The sequence below is a fragment of the Dasypus novemcinctus genome, chromosome X, assembly GCF_030445035.2.
Source record: "Dasypus novemcinctus isolate mDasNov1 chromosome X, mDasNov1.1.hap2, whole genome shotgun sequence".
Taxonomy (NCBI): Eukaryota; Metazoa; Chordata; class Mammalia; order Cingulata; family Dasypodidae; genus Dasypus; species Dasypus novemcinctus.
Genome location: NC_080704.1, coordinates 54,188,140 through 54,208,558, shown reverse-complemented (window position 1 = coordinate 54,208,558; position 20,419 = coordinate 54,188,140). Strand labels below are relative to the sequence as shown.

Below are 20,419 nucleotides of genomic sequence, written 5' to 3'. Positions count from 1 at the left end.
CTTGGACTTTGTCCTGCAGGAAATGACAAGCCATTGAAGCATAGCATTGGGAAAGATGGGAAGCAAGATGAGGGAAAGGCTGCCAGATAGATGTCTGTTGCCCAGGTCTAAGAATTTGGTGGAAGGAAACAGAAAGGAAGATCCAGATTCAAGAAATCTTTAAAAGGTAGATGAAAAAAAAGCCTTTGAGAAGTAACCAAGGGGAAAATCAAATCTGTATCATAGCATTACTGTGAATTTAAATAGGAATGTTTAAGCACCTGAACAGTGGATGGCACACAGTAGTAGGCAACCTTTAAGTTAAGGCTATTTTTTTTTCTTTCAAAAGGACTCAATTCTGGAAATAGTTCTAGAAGCCCAGAATACAAAGGTCCTTATCATCAAGAAACTAATTATTAGAGGGTTGGCTGAAGAGTTAATATTATGAATATTTTTACTTCCCTAGCCCCTTGGGCTGCCACCACTGCCAGACACAAATCCTTAGTAACATGTTAGGTCTTTTAATATTCCTCAGTCCTGCACACAATTTGTAACCTGTCCTGTAAGAAGTGCACTCAGGCCCAGCTATAGTATTTATCTTGGAGGTTCCTCTTTGACCACATCACACTCTGCACAGTATAAAGAGGGCCGTTGCTGAACTGTGTGGCCCATATAAAGAGTGAGAGACCAGATATGTCAGTGGGTACACCAATGTTTTAATGGGAAATTTAGAGAAGTTTGCCCATTTTCCCTTCTTTGAAATAATTCTTGGCAGAGAAGGTAGTACACGTCAGTCACTTGGGTCTTTGTAACAAGCCTCTTTTTTTTTTCCAACTTCATCCAGTCTACCCATTTCCATGACATTTTAAAAACTTGTTAACATTATTTAATCTTGGTAAATAATATATATGATATTAATTGTATAATTCTTTAAACTCTTGTAGGTTTAAGATTTTTTTCAAAACACTAGGGAAAAATGTCATTGATCCATATTTCTCCTTTTGTTTTTTAAAATATACTTTTTTTTTAAAAAAGATACTTAGATTACATAAGTATTCCATAAAAAAATATAGGGGATTCCCATATGCCCCACTCTCAACCCCTCCCACACTTTCCCACATTAACATCATCCTTCATTAGTGTGGTACATTTGTTACAATTGATGAACACATAATGGAGCATCGCCACTAAGTGTGGATTATAGTTTACACTGTAGTTTACACTCTCTCCTGCATAATTTTGTAAGTTATGACAAAATATATAATGGCTTTTATCTGTCATTGCAATTCATTCAGGGCAATTCCCAAGTCCCAAAAATGTCCCCATATTATAACCCCTTTTTCCTCCTCCCTCCCCTCAGAACCTCCAGGGGCCACTGCCTCCACATCAATGATAACAGTTCTTCCATTGCTAGAATCACAATAGGCCTATACTAGAATACCAGTAAGTCTTCTCTAGTCCATCATTCATTCCCTAATCCTGAGGATTCTGGGATGGTGATTCCCACTCCACCTCTAATTGAGGGGGGGCGCTTAGATCCCATGGGGCAGATGGATGGGACTCTCTTGCTTGCAGTTACAGACTCTCTCTGTTCCTTGGGGTGGACATTGTCTATCATCACCTCCTTGTTAGTTTTCCTGGGTGAGTCCAATGAACTGGAGAATAGGTGTTGCAACTCTGTGAGATTCAGGGCCCAGCTGGTACATGGACAGCCCAAAGATATAAGTCTCTTGGACATACATCTGTCAACTCTGGCACTAAACTATAGGTTCAAATAGAAGGGGCAGAAGAGCCAAGTATAGGGAAACCAAAAACTGAGTCCAACTCTGCCACACTAGGGAACATAAATTCCAAAGTAGGACCCACTGGCAGGACACCAAACTCCTGAGCAGTCTGTACTGCCTATAGTGTCTGGATGTCTCTGCTTTTTGAGGCAATATTTACTTTGGCAGTCAGTGAGATCCTGCTTAAATGCGCATAAATATAACCTCTGGAATGACCGCCTGACTCACTTTGATGTATCTTAGCCATACAGACTCATTTGACTTTACCCTTTCTCCCTTTCGGTCATCGTTTTTTCCAGTTGCATTGCTAGTTGGTCCTTGATAGTAATCCCTTGGTACCAGGGAGGCTCATCCCCAGGAGTCTTGTCCCATGCCAGGGGGAAGGTAATGCATTTATATGCTGAGTTTGAGTTAGAGAGGGGCCACATTTGAGCAACAAGGAGGCTCTCAGGAGGTAATTCTTAGGCACTCTATAATATGAGGGTAAGTTTCAATTTCAAAAGTAAAGATTCGTAAGTACATTCATCAATATTGAGAGCCCATCAATGGTCCATCTAGTCATTGCCCCTATACTTGGGGGATTGTTGCTGTCTCATTAGAGAATGTGGCAGAGCTCTCCAGGATGGAAATTCAATATTCTTTTGGTTATTGTGTGAATCTCCACCCACCATGACAGTGCCCTATGAATACTTGAACACATTTGTGTGACTTATAGATATGCCCCAGGTGAACTTCCTCCCATGCATCCCCATCACTGACACCCTGCACCAATTATCCTCCCCTGCCAGTTGTAAGCTTTCTGTAATCCAAAACTTCTTCAAAAATGAAGCTAAAAAAATAACTACTATTAATAATAAAATAATGATAATTTAAAAAATAGCAAAATACAAAAAATTTTTAAAATGTTGAATAAAAAATAAAATTTAAAAAAAACTTTGGCATTGTCTTTCATCACTGTAATATCTGTTACCTTATATGTATAGTGACATTTTCTTTTATTTCCCCAGTACCTTATTATTTTCATTTTGTCTTCAAAGAAACCTTAGGTTACAGAAATGTCACATACAGAATATAGGTGATTCCCATACACCCAACATCCTCCTCCCTTTCCCCTTTCCCCTTTTAATAACATTTTGCATGTGGTTGGTACATTTGTTACAATAGATGTATAGATATTGAAACATTGCTACTAACCATGGTCAATGATTTACATTATAGTTTTTACATTTTGGACCATACACTTTAATAAATTTTGATGAAATTTAACATGGCCTGTACCCATCATTGCAAGATTATATAAAACATTTCCATCGCCCCTCAAAAGCTCCATGTTCCATCTACTCTTGAGACCCATGGCTTCCACCAAGCTTTACTCCTTGAAGAACAAGATTCATAAGTTACTTGTATTATTATTTTTTTGTAAATTTATTTCAACTTCAAATACTTAAATAAAAGTCAAAAGGCAGCGTAATTTATGGAAGGATTTTTCTAAAACATTCTGTCCCTGAACATTTATCTCATTTAATCCTAAAAACAAACTTAATTGTTTCTTTAGTGTCCAGAAAGATACATAAAGAACACAGATTGGTTAAATGACATAACGAATGTCTCCTTTTTAATGAAGAAAATGAAAAAAAAGTGCTTAATCATATTCATATCTCATATAACTAAATCACATATTGTTCTTTTTGACCTTTAGCATTGATGTAGTACCTTATTGGCCTTTGCTACAAAAATATTACAATATTACTGTTAACTATAGTCTGTTAGTTACATTAGTTACATTAGACTTTAAATGCATTGCTTTAGAATCCTGTGAGTTTCATGGCAACTTTGCATGTTATGCAGTGTGTTTTTCCTCTCCCTTTCTCCTCTGTTACCCAATTGCTTAATATGCCTTTACTTTGTTGCTAATTGAAGACCATACTTTATAGCTGCTACAGTTGTTATTAAGCACAACTTTAAAAAATGAAATGCTCAGATGTTTTACAAGATGACTTTAACTGCAACCTGTTACTTGGTACCAAAGTCCTATTTTCCCATGTTTCTGGCAAGTGTCCAAACATAGCTTCTACCCGACATTTTCCTAAATCTCCTTTGAAGTAATGTATTCTAGTTACCACTCTCCTTGCATATTTTCTAGACTACCAGACTAAGAGGGTTTTATTTTCTTTTTCTCTATGTGGTCTCTGGAGGAGCCATCCCTGGCATAGTTTACCTTCTTTTCTTGCAGGAATCTCATGTATGGTGTGGTGAAGCTCATGAAGATGGTGGGACAGCTCTCAGATAAATTTTACTACACAGATTGTCTCTTTTTTGGAGCAATTATCTCTGCCACAGACCCAGGTATCTGCATATTTGTTTTTCTCATTATGATATTCCATTATTTAACTTTTTAAAAAGTTAAGAGTAATCATTAACTCTTGTTGCAGTAGGAAAGCTATAGTATTAACATGGAATGGTGGTAAAAGTGACTAGTAAGTGGGATTAATAGACTTAGAAAGACATGCATTTCCTTTTTGTCTTTCATTTTAGAATGTCTAATTTGGTTATAATTTCTACATGTATACTGTCTTCTTTCTCAATGTTGTACTTTTGCCTTCTTTTAGGAAACATTTACTTTAAATAATACCATTTCTTAGTGGAAACACACGTGGGTACGTGTAGTAAATGTAACTTAATGTAAACTCCTTTTGTATAGTGTTCCTGCATGACGGTGACACTTCTGATTCATAAACTTCCTACCCTATATTTTACAAGTGATAGTTTACTAATTTTTAAAAGCGGAATTACCACATATCCCCGCAGCTCAGAAAAGAAAAAACAAAAAGCTCTCCTTTCCAAGTTGGAATCCATAATTGAATCAGTTTACGTAAAGTATTTACAGCTATTCCTTTCTCTAATGTCATCTATTGAGAGTACACCTTACAGAAAGAATTAATGGAGAAAGGACTGGTCCTGTCTTAACAGTGGAGATGCAAAAGTCTTTTCAATGTCTACAATGCTCTGTAACACTCTGATCAGTAATGACCCTAAAGAAACTAAGATTCCCCACTTGACCATACCTCTTGAAGTCTCCTAGACCTGGGTCATCTAATAGGTCTTTCAACAATAATAGTGATGTTCTATAACCTTCTCAGTTCATTATGGTAGCTACTAGCCACATGTGGCTAATGAGCACTTGAAATGTGGGCTGGCATAACTGAAGAACTGAATTCTGAATTTTATTTAATTTTAAATAAATAGCCAGCTATCATATTGGACAGCACAGCTCTAGATGGTTGTGTAGTTGATGTTCCAAAAGACATTTGACCTCTCTTACCTCCATATTATAAACATTATGAGAAGTACTGGAGACTTGGCTGGTTAAAGCAACCTGGTTTGTGAAAAGAATGTGGGATGTGGAGTCACAGGTATTGGTCCTGCCAGTCACTGATTAGGTGGCCTGGGCACGCTTCTTCTCCTACAGTTCAGTTTCCTCATCTACAAAATAAGACTAATGATACCTATTTCCTAGGGCTATTGTGAAGATTAAATGAAACAACCCATATAAAACGCTGCTAATTATGTCGGTCTCTATCACTTCTGACTCAGGCAGAAGTTTCTGTTTTCCCCATGCTTAAAAACAACATCAGATCATTGCTTAACCCAAACATGTTTCTAAAGGACACTTTGAAAAGTAATGTTATTATTTTAATATTGTGACATCAGTAACTGTCTATAAATGTGTATCTATTGAGAAATAGATTCTTCATAAGTCTGAGAAAAGTGTTTAGTCTCTGAAACTATATTACTAACTATGCTCATCTGTAACTTTGTTAATTACTTCTTCCTGGTACTTCCTCCCAAGCAAAGGAACATTGGTGTATGGTAGAGATTACTGATAATGTTTTCTGAACTATCAGCGTTGCTTCATTTAATTGGATAGAAAGGTTTATTGTTTACTTCCCTTTAATGTTATTATGCAATTGTAGAAAATAATGGAAGGCATTACCATGATACACCATCTTTTTTTAGCCTGTGAAGATTGCTTGGCATAGAAGGCTTTGATATAAATGAAAGTTCTAGAAAAGTAGGAGTTTATACTTACTAACATCAAGACATTAACTTTAACTGCCATGTTTTTGTAAACCAAAAGTGTTTTTACCAGCCTCCTAAAAATCTGTTATTTGAAAACTTGGGCCACAAAAGTGGTGCTCAGAGATGTATTCACCAAATGCAATGAATGTCTCATGATGATTGAGGAAGCTGTTGTTATGGGGGGAGGAGTAGGGTGAGGGGGGTGGGGGGTATATGGGGACCTCATATTTTTTGAATATAACATTTAAAAAATAAAGACAAAAACAAAAAACAAAAAAACCTAAGTGCAGAGTTAATGGGGGCCAGAAAACCAAATTGACTTCCTATGCTTGGTGCAGCAAACAAAAATTCTGATATTTTGATATGGAGTTCTATTGACTTATGTAAAGTATAACAGGGGAAACAGACTTGGCCCAGTGGTTAGGGCATCCGTCTACCACATGGGAGGTCTGCGGTTCAAACCCCGGGCCTCCTTGACCAGGGCCTCCTTGACCCGTGTGGAGCTGGCCCATGTGCAGTGCTGATGCGCGCAAGGAGTGCCACGCCACGCAGGGGTGTTCCCTGCGTAGGGGAGCCCCACGCGCAAGGAGTGCTCCCGTAAGGAGAGCTGCCCAGCGCGAAAGAAAGTGCAGCCTGCCCAGGAATGGCGCTGCCCACACTTCCCATGCCGCTGACGACAACAGAAGCTGACAAAAGAAACAAGACGCAGCAAATAGACACAGAGAACAGACAACCGGGGGAGGGGGGCAATTAAGTAAATAAATAAATCTTAAAAAAAAAAAGAATAAAAGGTCTTTGTCCATGATTACACTGTACTTGGTTTGAGAATTCAGTCTTTGACTTTCCTGTTAATGGGAACAGCATATATGTGAGGTGGAGTAGGCTGCTCTGTGACCGGGAGCCCTTCCCATTTTGTGGCTGTTTTATGGGTACCATGTACCATATTTGTGAACTGTTACTTTGGATGGATCCAGAATTAAGGAAAGAAAATGTAAGTTTCCAAACCATACTGTGCTCCCAGGTAGCTACTAGAGAAAACAAGTGCTATTCCTTACCACGAATCATTATGAAGTAATTGACCTGTGATTATGTCACTTTTACACCTCTCTGGTCAGTAATACGTACTCACCAGTTTCAAAATCTGTGTTCTGTGTAGTCAAAGACAAATTCTCTAGTTGTATTACCCCAGGCTTGGTCAGTCCTTTACTTATCCTTTGAGTCTCAATTCAAATATACCACCTGCTCCCACAGCTCTTTAAGTCAAGTCTATTTTATACATAATGGTAATTGCTGTCTTATACTGTGTGCTTACAAGTGCTAAGTGCTTTTTAATACATAGATGAAATGGTCAAGAAAAGTAAACTGAATGAACAAAACCATGTTCTTGATTTTTTCCTTCTTCCTATATAGCTGCTATTTTTTTTGTTTCGCCCTATTAATTTTAAATACCTGTACCATCAGTCTTCAGTCAGTTACTTATGCTTTTTCAGTTCATTGGCAGCTATTGTGTCCCTGCTTTCTAATTTCAGAGGTCTTCTGTTCAGCACTCTATTTAATCCCTACCTTTAGAAGCCACATACCCAGTCTCTCATCCCCACTCCATCGTCTTTCTCCTGGGTGCCAGCACCCACATTTCTTATCTTGGTCAGGCACAGACTTGCTCAGGAGAGGCATGGCAGAGTCCCTGAACTGTTTCCTAAAATGGATGGGCAAGGAGAATGAGAAGTTGAAATTCAGACCAGCTAAATTCAGACTAGTGCAATGCAAGTGTTAACTGTTATGATTATCAATTATGGACATTATCCTTTATCGTCATGGGTAAATGAGCTAATTATATATTGTTTTTACTGTTGGTAACAGTAATATTTTTGGAAAATGGTTTAAAAGTTAGAAGAGTTTTTGGAAATCATGTAGCTCAAATCCTCATTCTACTAAATCTTTGGCCTTTGGTGTATGCCGAGTCCTCATAGCCAGTTGGGGTTTATGTTGGATGTCTTCTGTTTGCCCCTCCAGGTTTACTTATCACCCTCCTTCATCCTTCACTCTCCCTCAGGAGGCTGACTTGTATGGAATATGCCAAAAAGTTTCTTTGGCTTCTGGTTTCCAATTGGTAGGAGCACCAGTGGAAGACTGGAAGGAGAATGGAGAGTGAGGTGGAAATTCTGGATCACTGTGGACTGGCTGTGTGCCTTGATCAAAGGTCACAGCTCCTGTCAGGTGACCCTCTCCATACAGTTCCATGTTCTGGTAATGACTCCTTCCCCTTGACTCTTCAGGCTTAGGAATGGTTACAAAAATAAAAGTAAAAAATTCCCCCTTTCTAGCCTCAAGTACTGTTATATCTCTTATGGCTTCCCTCTACTCTGCCCACACTTTCATAAGTAGTCTTGTTATTAAACTCTTCTCAAATTGCTCAGTTTGAGGGTACCATATGTTTCCTGCCAGGACTCTGACTGAGAATGTTCTGTGACCCTGGTCTCCTGGACTGCCAACTCTGTGCTCTGTTAAGATGGAACCTCCATCAGTCTTGAGTCCCTGGGTGACTGATGTACACAGAGGACTCCTGTGCCAATCCACAGTGGATATATCATAGGAGTAAGGAATAAAACTTTCATTCACCTGTTGAGATTGGGGGATTTTGGTACTGCAGTGTAAAGTAGCCCACTTTCTCATCTATAAATTGGAGGAAATGATAGTCCTAGCCACTTATCAGGTTTTATGAGGACTAAATGATTATAAAATGCTTAGAATAGTGCCTGCTTCATAGTAAGTCCTCAGTAATTTTTGTTGTTATTGTGATCATGGTTATTTTTCTTCAAACAGGGTTAAAAATGAAACAAGTCCTCATTATGTGTCATACGATGATAAACTACTAGAGTAAAGGTATTATGTAAGGAGCCACAAATGTTGCTCATTTAATTTTTTAAAATCCAGAAAATAAGGACTCTTTTAGCCTAAAGATATTTTTCTGTTGTGTAACATGATGAGGTATGTTTATGAATGATTTGAGTGAAGGAAGGAGTTTGAGACTGGGATGGAACATAATAAGGGTGCTTCCAGGGTGGCTGGCAAAGTTCTCTTTCTTGCAAAAGATGGTGGTTGGCTTATATTAACTCACTAAACTACCCATTCGTTTGGTTTGGTTTTCTAATATGATCAGTTAGTAATGTTTTTGGCTGCAAATAGCAGAAAACATCTAATACTATCTTAAACAAATAGGTATTTATCTTGGGTAACAGTCTTGGGCATCCAGGCACTCGTACTTTCTACTGCCCAACACTTGGGTTTCAATCACACATAAGTTTGCCCCGTGGAGGCAAGATGACTGTGCCACATCCGCCTTCTCCACCCTTTTCCATGCAGGAAGAGGCAGCACTTATTGCAAGGGAGGCTGGGAAAGTAAGTTCTTAGCTTTTAAAGTACGTAGAGTAAAAACCCAGTCTCAAAAAGGATGGATATGAATGTTGAGTGAGACAACAGTTACATGTTTATATTTAGAGCAGTGGTTCTTAACTAGAGGTGATTTTGCCCCCCAGACAACATCTGGCAACATCCAGAGACATCTTTGATTATCACAGTTGAGGCAGGCAGGATGCATGTGTGTGAGTGCGCATGCTAATGGTATCTTGTGGGTAGAGGGCAGAGATGCTAATAAACATCCTACAGCATAGGTCAGCCCCTCCCACAACAAAGAGTTACCTGGTCCAAAACATCACCATTGCCAAAATTGAGAAAGCCTACTCTAGAGCAGTGGTTCTTAAAGTGTGATCTGGGAAGCCTGGGGTCTCCGGAACCCTTTCATGGGTGAGATCAAAACTATTTTAATACTACTACTAAGAAGTATTCAAACAAAAATTTGTACATGAATGTTCATCATTATTCAGTTGTCTGCCCTTTTAAAAATTGCGATATTTGTCTTTTTGTTGTTGACTTTTGGTAGTATTTAATGTATTTTGGATATTAAACTTTTATTGTATATATGATTTACAAGTATTTTGCCTTTGTAGGTTCTTTTTACTGTTTTGATAAAGTCCTTTCATGCACAAACTCAAAAAATACTACTAATACATTATTTGCCTTTTTACTTTTTCTCTCACAAGTACAAAGTAGAGTTTTCCAGAAGCTGCATTAACATGATACTGAATATCTGTTGATCAAATATGGAAACATGAGAATAATGTTTTCTATTAATCCAGACATTAAAGAGACTTGCAAAAATGTAAAACAATGCCACTCTTCCCATTCATTTTTTTGTTTTGGAAAATATAATTATTTTCATTAAAATATGCTAACATACAACAGGTTTATTAGTTTTAAATGAATATCAGTGTATTTTTCTATTTTATTGAATAATATGGTAAATATATGACTGTAATCTACAGCTATAAAAGCTCTTTGGGGACCTTGGTAATTTTTGAGTGGAAAGGAGTCCTGAGACCAAAAAGTTTGAGAACTGCTGATCTAGAGAATAACTGATTTTTAAGTGCCTAAAGATTCTGAAAATTATGAGAAGTATAAAAATGTATAGTCTTTCATAAATAAACTTTTATTACTTCATAACCTTCTGTTAAAGCCTTCTTCATTGCTAGGTTCTGAGAGTACAGTGGTCAATAAAATAGGGATCCTGCCTTCATAGACATTTCAACCCCCTGGAGGAGCCAAACCACATTAATTGGGATTTTTTTTTTTAAGTTCTGTAATAGAGGTAGATTCAAAGTGTGATGAAATTACAGTGGAAAGTGTAGGGTTTTGGTGCAGTATTATTACTCTCAAGCATCATAGCGGACCTCATTCATATTAGGAGGAGTACCACATTCATTTCTGCCATCAATGGAATCCATGTGTGATTCTCTTGCTTCCTCCCAAGCTATCAGGTTCCACCTAAGATAAACCTGTAATCAGTAGTGTAAGGTCAGAAACTGAAATAATTTATATGCTTCTTGGCCCACTTTTTAGTGACTGTCCTGGCGATATTTAATGAACTGCATGCAGATGTAGACCTTTATGCACTTCTGTTTGGGGAAAGCGTCCTAAATGATGCTGTGGCCATTGTCCTGTCCTCGTAAGTAACAATACTTCATTTCGGGAAAGATGACCCTGGTTTCCTGAATGCTTTGGGCTACATTCAGAGACCTGTCTGAACAGTGTTCAATATAATTAAATTGGGTTTTCTAAGTGGGATTTATCAACTTTGTTGTTAAAGTTGTATTGCTTTGTCCAGGTAGCTGTGATCAGAATGCAGATTAAATTAAATGAATATACCATGGGTAGTGCTTTCAGAATATAGCTAAGTTGGAAGATATTTTTAGGTACCATGGGGTAAAACCAGCACAGTTATTTTAACTCTTTTCTTTTTGAACTCCAGATCTATTGTTGCCTACCAGCCAGCGGGGCTGAACACTCATGCCTTTGATGCTGCTGCCTTTTTTAAGTCAGTTGGCATTTTTCTAGGTATATTTAGTGGCTCTTTCACCATGGGAGCTGTGACCGGCGTTGTGACTGCTCTAATATCCTTTTTTGTATATATTCTGCACCTACTTGGGTATGCTTATTGTGGCATTACGCTTTCCCAAAGAAAGTTCTTCCTCCTCTCAGTTATGAATCTTAACTCTCTTGTTCCACTGGGGTGTTGAGCCTCCTGAAATGTGTCCCTCTGGTGAAACACACAGGTTGGACCCCCTACCTCAAAAGGCCTGAGAAAATGTTTGGGAGTGCAACTCTGTAGACTTGGCTTTATTTTCAGACCTTTGCTTTTTCTCTCCTTTCTTATGAGCCAGTTGGAAACAGGAGCTCGGGGGCTTTAAGGGAGCAAAGAGAGTGGAGGAGCTAGGAGGGGACTAGAATCAGGGACCACCTCACAGGGGCTGTAAGGAAGCAGGCCATGAAGTATGTTAGACCAAAGGTAGCTACTGCTGTCTGTTGTTCAGGCCGTATGGTGTAAATGTGGCCATAATTCCCACTGATGCTAGCTGAGGGTCATTGTTTTAGTCTGCTAGGCTGTCAAAATGCAATATACAAAAAACGGGTTGGCAAATGGGAATTTATTAGCTTATAAGCTTACAGTTCTGAGGTTGTGAAAATGTCCAAATCAAGCATCATCGGGCAATGTTTTCTCCCCAAAGACTGGCAGCCAGTGATCCTGGACTCCCCGCACATGGCAAAGCACATGGCAGCATCTTCTAGTCTCTCCCTTCTCCCCCAGGTTTCATTGCTTTCATCTTCTGGCTTTTGTTACTTTCACCCTCACCCTCCTCACCTCCTCTCTGAATTTCATTCTTTTGCAGAGGATTCCAGTAAGAGGATTAAGACCCACCTTGGGTCCATGTAGCTTCAAACCATCACAGTCATCAGTGGGAATTACTGCAAGTCAGTCTTCCTTAAGTCAAGGACTATACAACATTTTTTAAAAGCATGAAAGCATAGTACAGAATGAGCAGGCCATCCTCTACAGGTGTTGCTGCACTCTTTATCATAATCTTCCTTCATGTCCATGTGGGGCAACACTGTCCAATAGAAATATATTGTAGGCCACAAATGTGGGCCACATTGTGTCCACATGGAATCAAGATAAAATTTATTGAGGTATTGCTGTACATTCATTTTTTAAAATTAAGTCTTTGAAATCTGATGTACATTTTATACTTATAGCATATATCAATTTGGACTAGCCTCAATTTATTTTTTTTTGGACTAGCCCCAATTTAAATGTTCAACAGTCACATATGGTTAGTTGCTGCCATATTAGACAATGCAGATTTAGATCACCTTCACAGAGGCCCTTTTACTGCCCTGGGAACATATCTTGTCCAGTAAAGCCACACACGAGATGGTTCTGTGCCAGTCCTGCATGGAATGGCGGTAATAGGGGCATCAGAGACACCAGCACCTTATAGGTGCTCTATGGAATTAATTGTGCCTCCACACACACACACACGCGTGTGCACGCTTCCCAAGCATTTATTAAGCACCTGCTGTGGTGAACTCAGCTCCTAGTGGCCCACAGAAATAGAAATCTCACTGGCCCTGTTTTCCCAGGCCTGCCCAAAGCATGCCCAGATTTGCCAGAATTAACCTGCCATTTTAGCCTTAGGCTGGGATTGCGCCTCTTGGAATCATGCAGGTTACAAGCAACATATAAAACCAGTCTCCAGTTTCTTTATTAGTCAAAGAACATTTGCAGCAGTTTTAAGGTTCTTTGCAAAGGAAAGAATGAAGGGAAAGGGTAGCCCTTAGGGAGGGGGTCCTGGGCTAATGGAGTGTGGTCTTAGTGATCCTGAGCCCTGTGCCTGGAGATGCATTCCTTGACAGCCTGCTGACGTGACCAAGTTTACTAAGCTGCACTGCTTCCCCCTGCTGGAGACAGCTCTCTTCTTCCTGATGTCCTGGAGCACTTTTCTCTTGGCAGAAGCCTGTGGGTTTACAGGTTGGTTTTCTCTGCTGTTGGCTCACCCTACCCCTCCCTGTAGCAGGGTCTGGGAGCTTGGGAGCAGGAAATAATTCTTAACAGCAGCTATATGGGTTAATTAACTGCTCAAGGAGCATCCATATAGAAGATTGCAGAGCAAGGTTGGTGTTCTGTCTTAATGAATAATTTAGTTTCCAGAAACTACATGTTTTTTAAAGGATAAAATTTATTATTTCAAACTCAATTATGTTTTTAAATACTCATTCTAACTTCAATCCATGTTTAGCTGCGTATATTAATCTTATTTGTATCCTCCCCTAGATTGCTATGTTATTTTACAAACAATAACAAGCAAAAAATGTGTCCTTTTCAAGGTAATTTTGTATTCTCAGATGAAACATTTTTTCATTGTTCCATCCCTGTTTAATCATTAGTTTTCAGGACCATGCTTTTGTAGTACCTGTTTCATACATTATTAATGCTGTTATCGTGTGGTTTTAATTTCTGGTACATTCTCTCATTACAAAAATAAATCACCGACTTTTTCTACCAGACAAATCTAGTAGAATTGCTATGCCTAATCCAGATAGGTAGGAAGTCCTTTTATCATCTTTTCAAAATATTGCAGCATATCTTTTTGTGCAACATTTTAAGATACCCCATTTCTTTAAAACTGGACAATTGTCTGTAAATATACAGGCAAATTACCAAATGTATCAATTGTCTTACATAACAAAACTGTTACTATTAACTAGAAATCAAGATTGGGTAAATGAAACAGTACCCTCAATCTACTCAGAAATTTGTCATTTTTATCTGAAGCCCTAAACTATGCAAAAACAAAGCATTGGTTTGTGTATTAGTTGCCAAAAAGCTGCAAAGTACTAGAAATCTCTTATAAAGAGTATTTATTTGGGGTAAAAACTTAACCATAAGGCCGTAGAAAGTCCAATTCAAGGTTGTTTTCTCACCAAAGTCAGTGGCCACATGTTGATACAAGATGGTTGCCAGTCTCTGGCTGGTCTCTACCTTGCCCTCTGGGCTTCCTCCTCCTCTTGAGGCTCCACTTCTTCCTGATTTCCGCCACAGGCTGGCATAGTGCTTGTCTCTCAGTGCTTCCTCTATCAGTCTCTGCTCTCTTCCCAAGGTCACCTGTAAGTTATCAGGCAAAATGGTTCCTCTATCCCCGGGGCTCCAACTACTGTTTCATGGCAGGATCAAAATGACAGAGTTCTCTGTCCCCCCCGCCCCGTGTGTGTTCTTGTGTCTGTCCATATGTGTCTGTTTATATCACACCCAGCAAGGGGTGGGGACTCGACTGGAGTCATGCCTCACCAATCAAATCAGAAAAGCCCTAACTCAATCCTAACAGGTAATCCAATCAAAGACCCCCCAGCTGAATTTAATGCAATCAAAGGGTATTGTACCCAGAGGAATAGTTTACAAACACCATCTTTCTCTTTTTGAGATTCACAAATAATCTCAAACTGCCACAACTGGAATTTAAATTTTAAGAATGGAGAGAAATACGATAAAGGTGTATGATGGACCCTCCCATTCTCTTTGAGGGGATGAATGCAAAATGCCAAATACAGATATTAAATTGAGTATGAGTTTAGAGGAAGGGAGAGAATGCCTTTAAAACTGGGCAGAGGGACTTGACTTTGAGGGAAAGGCAGGGTTTGGAGAAGGAAAGATTGATATGAGCATTGGAGGGGGATGGCAGGAGGAGCCTTCCATACACAAAGATTTGAGTAGTAGGAAATTTACAGAAAGATTCAGGAAGTGCAGGGGGGCTTTTCCTGCCCTTTTTTCCTATTGATTTTTTAAAAAATCTCTTGACAGGTGTTGTAGCTGTCCTTTTCTGTGGAATCACACAAGCTCATTATACCTACAACAATCTGTCGGTGGAATCAAGAAGTCGAACCAAGCAGGTGAGAGGAATCTCTTACTAAGCATGAATTACCTGTTAAAAGAAGGAAAGATTTACAGCTTCTTTTTTCCCTCTCCATGCAGCTTTTTGAGGTTTTACACTTCCTGGCAGAGAACTTCATCTTTTCCTACATGGGCTTGGCGCTGTTTACCTTCCAGAAGCACGTTTTCAGCCCCATTTTCATCATTGGAGCTTTTGTATCCTTTTTTCATTTCATCATTTTCTACATGGAGAACAACCACTATTGGGAAGTTTATAATAATTTCTGTTTAGGGTGGATGACTGGGCCAGTTCTAGTTCACAAGCTTTTCATGATGAGAAAAACAAGGTTTATGTGGTATTTCATCAAGCTAAGTGTATTCAACTGAGAGGACTGGCATTTATTCTAAAATTGTCCTTTCTACATTTTCTCTGTAAGATGGGCTTCCTGTTAAGATAGTGATTGGCAGATGGTAGTTTGTTCTGTAAAGGTTCCTTCTGAGCAAATCAAAAAGTCAACAATCCCATCAGTCTCCAGAATTATTTTTAATATTTCATTGCTGTCTGAATTTCAATTCAGGAGATTTCCCTGATTTGGATGACCTGAAGGTCCTATTACTCTTGCTCTTGACTGCACACCCAGTATGGGCAGCCCTTTCCCACACTACCCAGGAAAGCCTGCAGGCAGTGACCCTGCCTTCATGTCTTAGTTTGTCAGGGCTGCTATGATAAATACCACACAGTGGGTTGGCTTAACAACAGGAATTGATTGGCTCATAGTTTTGCAGCTAGGAAGAAATCCAAAATCAAGATATTGGCAAGGCTTGCTTTCTCCCAGAGTCTATAGCATCCTGGTGCTTGCTGCTGGCAATCCTTAGGTTCTTTGGTTTACATCTCTGCCTCCAGTGCCTGGTGATGTCCTCTCTTCTCATCTGCTCTTCTGATTTCCACTGACTTGCAGCTTCTGGCTCCTCTCCTGATTTTCTGACTTCTGGCTTTCACTTTCTTCTCCTTATAAGTCTTCAGGTAATATGGAGTAAGAGCCACCTTGATTCAGTTGGCCACACCTGAACTATTTACAATGTGTTTACACCCACAGGGACACAGATTAAGATTAAGAACATGCCTTTTCTGGGGCACATAATTCAATCTACCACACTTCCCTTAAATTTACCTACTGTTACAGAATCATGGTGGAAAATACTCTTTTTTTCCCTATAAGAAGAAAAAGAAGAGGGAAGCAGATGTGGCTCAAGTGAAGGGCCTCCGCCTACCATATGGGAGGACCCAGGTTTGATCCCTGGGACCTCCTGGTGAAAAAGAAGAAGAGAAAGCATGCCTGCATGGCGAGTCAGTGCCCGCATGGTGAACCAGTGCCCGCATGAGTGAGTCACACAGCAAGATGATGACACAGCAAAAGAGAGATGAAGAGGAGAGTCAAAGTGAAGCGCAGCAGAGACCAGGAACTGAGGTGGCACAATTAACAGGGAACCTCTCTCCACATCAGGGTCTGTAGGATCGAATCCTGGTGAATCCTAGAGGAGAAAGATGAGAAGAGAAGACAAAAAAGAGAAGTAGATACAGAAGATCACACAGTGATTGGACACAGACAGCAAATATAGCAGGTTGGGGAGGGGAAAATACATCTTTTAAAAAAGAAGAAGAAAAAGAACAGTAAAAAGATTCAATGGGAAAATACTTGGTTCCTTGATTTAGTCCCATTGTTAGTGCTGGTTTTGGAAGAGAGGCACACTCTGTGGTTGACTTCTCTCAAGTAAGGAGGGACGTGAATGCCTAGGCATGGATAAGCAGTTGAGAGTTTTACTCACTCAGCCTGATATTGTTTTCATTAAAGTGAACTTTTCTGGGGCTTGGAACTATAGTAATCCAGCTGAGCCTCCAGTTCAAGATACTCAGCAGGAGTGCTCTGTTGCTGGGCATGCATATTTGCCTTTTCTGAGGACTCACGGATATTCGTAGGTCTTGGAATGCTGGCAAAAAGGAGTATTTTTCTTTTCTGGCCTTTTCATTTATTGTCTAGGAATAAGTGACACCCACCAAGCACCTAGAAAGTGATAGTGGCCTAATGCAGTGCTGGCATCCTTCTAGTTAGAAATTTATATGCTTACATGGGTGGCTCATTTCTTGGATTTACACACTCAGCAGACAAATAGCAAAATGTAGGGGACTGGGGTTTTTATAAACCTCATTGAGAAGGACCTTGCAGGCTGTTTTCATTTTTATTCATAACGCTGTGTCCCAGGAGAGAGTTAGTGAGTTCAGCAGTCATTGTTTACAAATGAGGGCCCTGTCAGAGGGTGAGTTGGATTTCTGTGCTGTCTGCATCCCGAAGGCCATTTACCACTTAAAGGCTTTTGCTTTGCTTTGGGGATAGAATGTGCTTTACAAGCACTGCTTTTTTTCCTTTTTTTAAAAAAGCAAAACAAAACAACCAAAAAAAAAAAAAGCCAGTGCTTTACCCTGTAGGAGGCCGAAGACAGTTCAGCCCTCCCTTCTGTATGAAACAGCTGCAGCTCTTGCAGCTGGTGCTTTGCCTAAACGGAAGCTCCCTGTTCCTCTGGCTCTCACAGTCGTTTCCGTCTTTGACCGGAGGAGTGGGGAACTCTCTGTTGGGCTCTATTCTAAACACAGCAAGTGACGAATGACTGGTTTCCCTGAATTCTTTAGTTTCCACACTAGAGTTCCTTGCCCACACTCCTTCTTTTGCATTTATTATGTAGCCTAAGACACTAGGTAGAGAAACTTCCCCAGATTGATTCTTGTGAGTGATCAGAATGAGTTTTAGGGTTATGAATAGTAGAAGTTTCCCTACCTCGTATTTTAAGGATCTTCCTATTTGTTAGAGTCCCTGATGTTTACTTCCAAGTACAACTTGGAAACTCTCACTCAGCCAACTTTCTCTTTATGGTCTGCCTCAAGAGTTAGTAATTATTTCTTCTTGCTATTTTTCTTTTAATAGAGCTTAGCACACTGCTTACTTCTCTTAAGCCCTCACCCCCTACTATGGTACTTTAGCGTTTTCTGGACTCATTTTTTAGATAAATTGGGGACTTGGTCAACACCATTTTCATTAAATCAAGAAGTTACAACAGTGGGTTTAATAGGCTAGAAATGATCTCTATGAAGGAGAGGTTGGGAGATTGGGAAAGTTGTCCATTTGGATTCCACTCATTGTTAGGAGACTTGTTTAAAAGGAGACTAAGTAGCCTGGCTTCTTTTTTTTTTTAATTCATTTTTAAAAAAATATTACATTCAAAAAATATGTAGTCCCATTCAACCCCACCGCCCCCACCCCCCACTCCCCCCACAGCAACACTCTCCCATCATCATGACACATCCATTGCATTTGGTAAGTACATCTCTGGGCATCGCTGCACCTCATAGTTAATGGTCCACATCATAGCCCACACTCTCCCACGTTCCATCCAGTGGGCCCTGGGGGGATCTACAATGTCCCGTAATTGTCCGTGAAGCACCACCCAGGACAACTCCAAGTCCTGAAAACGCCTCCACATCTCATCTCTTCCTCCCATTCCCCGCACCCAGCAGCCACCATGGCCACCCTTCCCGCACCAATGCCACATTTTCTCTGTGGACATTGGATTGGTTGTGTCCATTGCACATCTATGTCAAGAGGGGGCTTAGATTCCACATGGATACTGGATGCAATCCTCCTGCTTTCAGTTGTAGGCACTCTAGGCTCCATGGTGTGGTGGTTGACATTCTTCAACTCCATGTTAGCTGAGTGGGGTAAGTCCAATAAATCAGAGTGTAGGAGTTGAAGTCTGTTGAGGTTCAGGGCGTGGCTATCATATTGTCAGTCCAGAGATTCAAATCCCCTAGATATATCTTAAACCCCAACACCAACTACAATTCCAGTAAAGTAGCATGAAAGCCTTATGAAAAGAGATCCCATCTGAGTCCAGTTCCATCACGCAGAAACACTAGCTCCAAAGAAGGGCCAACTGACATGGCAGTGAACCCCATCTGCCACGACCATAGAGCCCATGGGTCTCTTTAGCCCTCAAAAGAACCAATAGCTGGGGTTGTATCTAATTTTTCCAAATCAATACGTACTCTAGATCTAACCTTTAAACTCATCGCTGTATTCCATTTTACTAGTAAGGGAACCTGACATTATATTGGGCTTTGCTTTACAGGAAGTTTTGGATCCCAGAGTGGTTCAACAATGGCAGCAGAGGAATACTGGTATGGGATGTTATTGACAGGCTATATATGGTTGACAGGGAGTTATACAGGGAATATGTCCAGGGTGCATGGTAATGTTTGGATATACTCATAGTGGAAACAATTAAAAACAACAGCTGGGGGGGTACTGGATTCCTGGCCGGGGGTGCTCTGTCGTGGTCCCTAGGGGAACAGCGGCAGTCCCCCAGGTGCAACGGTAAGAACCAGTAAGGAATGAGGGTCCAACCGAGGGCTCCTGATACTAATGACTATGCTTGTGAGCCTAGCCTGGCTTCTTTGTGCAGCTTTCCTGGTTATAGCAGGGTGTCACAGCATTCCTAAAGGTCTCTGTTCTACCAGAGATTGTGTGTAAGTGCCATTCTGGAAATCTGTTGGGTCCTTAACGTCTACCTGGTGGTCAGGTTGCCATCTTCCTGGGCAGAGCTGCACACATCTACCCACTCTCCTTTTTCCTCAACCTGGGCAGAAGGCATAAGATTGGCTGGAATTTTCAACACATGATGATGTTTTCAGGTAAAAAAAAAAAATATATATATATATATATATATATATATATGTGTGTGTGTGTGTGTAAAGAAAATGAGTTTTATACAGTAGACAATGATAGCTTGATTAAAATATAATCAGTAAGTCTCAAAAAATACAGAAATTAAAGTTTCTGGTTTATTTGTATCTCCTGCAATACTGAACACACAGACGTACATGTTCGACTGAATTAGTATTGATTTTGCAAACCATACTATGAAATGTGATCGTTCTCTGCTAAAATATCCACATTTTTAGTTCATCTCCATCACCCAAGGGCCCTATATATATATAAAGTGCTTGACTGTTTTCTAGTAGATGCTTATAACCCTTAAGCTTCCAGAAGGACTCCAAACCTTAAATTAGAAGGAAAATAGCTCCTTAACGAGAAAAAGTATGGGCCAAGTCACTCAATACCTCCCAGTTACAGTATCATCACTTGTAAAATAATGAAATTGAACTAGCTGAGGTCCCTCCTAGCTCTAACTTTATATGGAGCAAAAA

General features: G+C 39.9%; 1 protein-coding gene across 2 annotated transcripts in view; it reads left to right on the top strand.

The window, feature by feature from the left end:
* The window catches only part of SLC9A7 (solute carrier family 9 member A7), a 145,021-nt gene that overhangs the window by 78,056 nt on the left and 46,546 nt on the right, over positions 1-20,419 (top strand). For both annotated transcript variants that reach the window (XM_058291848.2, XM_004483955.5), the window contains exons 5-11: positions 3,997-4,109; positions 10,800-10,905; positions 11,209-11,350; positions 13,161-13,266; positions 15,094-15,182; positions 15,265-15,378; positions 19,792-19,903. In XM_058291848.2, coding sequence (XP_058147831.1) covers positions 3,997-4,109; positions 10,800-10,905; positions 11,209-11,350; positions 13,161-13,266; positions 15,094-15,182; positions 15,265-15,378; positions 19,792-19,903 — 782 coding nt within the window. The remainder of the gene's footprint in view (positions 1-3,996; positions 4,110-10,799; positions 10,906-11,208; positions 11,351-13,160; positions 13,267-15,093; positions 15,183-15,264; positions 15,379-19,791; positions 19,904-20,419) is intronic.